General features: G+C 44.9%; 1 protein-coding gene across 1 annotated transcript in view; it reads left to right on the top strand.

Annotated features, from left to right (window-relative positions):
* The window catches only part of LOC101858554 (serine/threonine-protein kinase Aurora-3-like), a 3,791-nt gene extending 1,910 nt beyond the window's left edge, over positions 1 to 1,881 (top strand). Inside the window, exon 2 of the mRNA XM_013082713.1 lies at positions 868 to 1,881. Coding sequence (XP_012938167.1) covers positions 868 to 1,881 — 1,014 coding nt within the window. The remainder of the gene's footprint in view (positions 1 to 867) is intronic.
* Positions 1,882 to 2,500: the final 619 nt, after the last annotated feature.

Genomic DNA, 2,500 nt, shown 5'->3' with positions numbered 1-2,500 from the left:
AAAACAAATTCTTTGCAAACATCATTTTTAAGAATACATTTTTGACGATAACTTCTTTCTTATCTAAAACGCGAATGTTGTGTTCTTGTTTGTAACGATGTAGCCGGTGTCTCTCATCTAACACGACATGGTAAACTTTACAACAAAACAAAACAAACAACGCCCCTTGGACACTTAGGCACAATATTCTTGTAAAGATGAATAATGCTTCTTAGTTATTAAGCTGTGAGAAATCTACACAACATCATTTTACTCACCAAAAGGGAAAACAAATCATTAAAAACAAACCCATTTTCTTGATGTCGCTAGTGTTGAATGTTGTTTCAGTACACAGTTTTTGTGTGTGCAGACGGGTCATCAGGCAATGTTAGGGATTTTTTCAAATGTAGGCGTTTTAATACAGCTGTGGACACAATTAAGATTTATTAGGAGGCGGGCTTCTGACCCTGCCTGCCAGGACGAACCCAGGCTGAAAGGGATACAACATCCCATCCCAGCAGAAAGACCGAGATTCTCGATAACTATTCTCCTCTCTAGGGAATTGAACTCGGATATCATGTGTGGGATAACTGCGCGGCTAACCGCTACACCATAGACATGTTAGGTATTGACGTTAAGAAATGTAGCTAGTTCATGAATTCGTATATACATAGTATTTAGAAGTATTGATGTGTCTTTCTTATTTATCATGAAATGTAAACAAAGGCCCTTACTCTTTCTTTTTAATCTCGTCTATCTTTTTGTTTCATTTACTAAAACATTTTTTTTTCGTTCACCCATTTCATGTTTTATCTTGTTACAAAAATAGTCTCATTTTGCTTCCAATCATTTCTCTAATCTTGATTTCTCCTTTCTCTTCTATTTCAGATGGAACTTCTGGCCGACAGAGGCAACTGGGAGGTGATCGTAGCGGCGAGAGTTCGACAACCGAAGGTGAAAAGGGTTCTGAAGAAGTTCTTGTTGTTTGAGGATGACGACGATACCTCGATGATGTGGAAACGGTCCTCCTTTGAACACGAGCTGTCCTTCTTGCAATCCCTGGAGCACCACAACATCGTCAGGGTGTTGGCTGCTTTTCAGTGCCCGTCCTATTTGGGCTTTGCGATGGGGTATCATCCCACGGATCTTTCCCATGGACTGCTTGACGTGACCTACTCCGAGGCGGAATCCTACACAAGTCAGCTCACGGACGTCATGTGCTACTTGCACGGTCAGCGCATCATCCACGGAGATCTCAAGCTAGGGAACGTTCTCCTAGACAGAGCCGGCAGGGTCAAACTCTGTGACTTCGGTCACTCTCAGGTCATTCCCGAGGATACAGACAAGCCCGACGGGTGGGGAGGCACCAACGGTTATCAGCCACCAGAGTTATACGACAGCCAAGTTCACAACGCCTTCAAGATGGACAACTACTCCCTGGGCATCTTGCTGTGGGCTTTGTTCTTCGGGACTGCTCCTCGCAACAACATTGACTATCTGAAAGAAGTGGACAACGGTTCGTTTCTCAAGCCACAACACAAGCACTGTCTTCAGCGGCTTCTAGCTCTATCCCCGACACACCGAGCATACATTTGGGAGATTACTAGGATTCTCAAGGACGAGGACACATCAGAACGTTATGTGAGTAAGGGCTCTGTGTGTTCTCTGAGCTCCGAGAGTTCTTCAGACTCTGCTCAAGCGAACCAGCCATCTCCAGACAACGGTTTTTCTGTAACGGAACGTCCAGAGAATGCGGCCATGTGGAACCAGTTCCTTGCCCCACCACCCCCACACCCACAGGCCACATCCTGCTACCTTCTTCCTCAAACGGCATATCCTGACAGTGGAGACGTCCCAACCAGCCTGGCTCCGACTTGGCCGCCTCTCCACCAAGACCTATGAAATGTACAACTCAGCAATTTTTGGACATTCTCTCCAAACCCTTCCGGATGTTGCTTCAGTCTAAGCGGCCATCTCCAGGCAACAATTTTCCTGACAAGAATTCTCAACTTGACGCAGCTGTGTGTGTGTGTGTGTGTGTGTGTGTGTGTGTGTGTGTGTGTATGTGTGTGTGTGTGTGTGTGTGTGTGTGTGTGTGTGTATGTGTGTGTGTGTGTGTATGTTTATGTGTGTTTGTTGGATTTTTACTTGGGAAGAATGATAAATTTGGAAATGTTTTAAGCCGCTTACAAATGCATGTGGTTATACGAATGCGGAGGAGAATTACGCTTTTTCAGATAAAAAAGAAATTTGAAAATTTGCTCTGTTGGCAGCGGAAGCCTTCTCTTATCGATTTTGAACCATCGAGGGATCTTTTGACGTTCGCAACTTGCACATGGGACTTGCAAGATTTTTCGCCCTTCTCCAAGAAGGGAAAGGTGTTAGATAGATCTTACCTACCAGTAAGATCAGAGATCTGGCCGGAGAGATAGGAGTAAGAAGGATCCAGGGAGTAGCATGTGCACAGGCTGCTGAAAATAGTAGGGACCCAGAAGCGAGATCAAAGGAAATGGAGGGAGAG

Source organism: Aplysia californica, unplaced genomic scaffold (assembly GCF_000002075.1).
Source record: "Aplysia californica isolate F4 #8 unplaced genomic scaffold, AplCal3.0 scaffold00190, whole genome shotgun sequence".
Lineage (NCBI taxonomy): Eukaryota > Metazoa > Mollusca > Gastropoda > Aplysiida > Aplysiidae > Aplysia > Aplysia californica.
The sequence above is the reverse complement of the archived record's forward strand: the minus strand, read 5'-3'. Positions and strand labels throughout refer to the sequence as shown.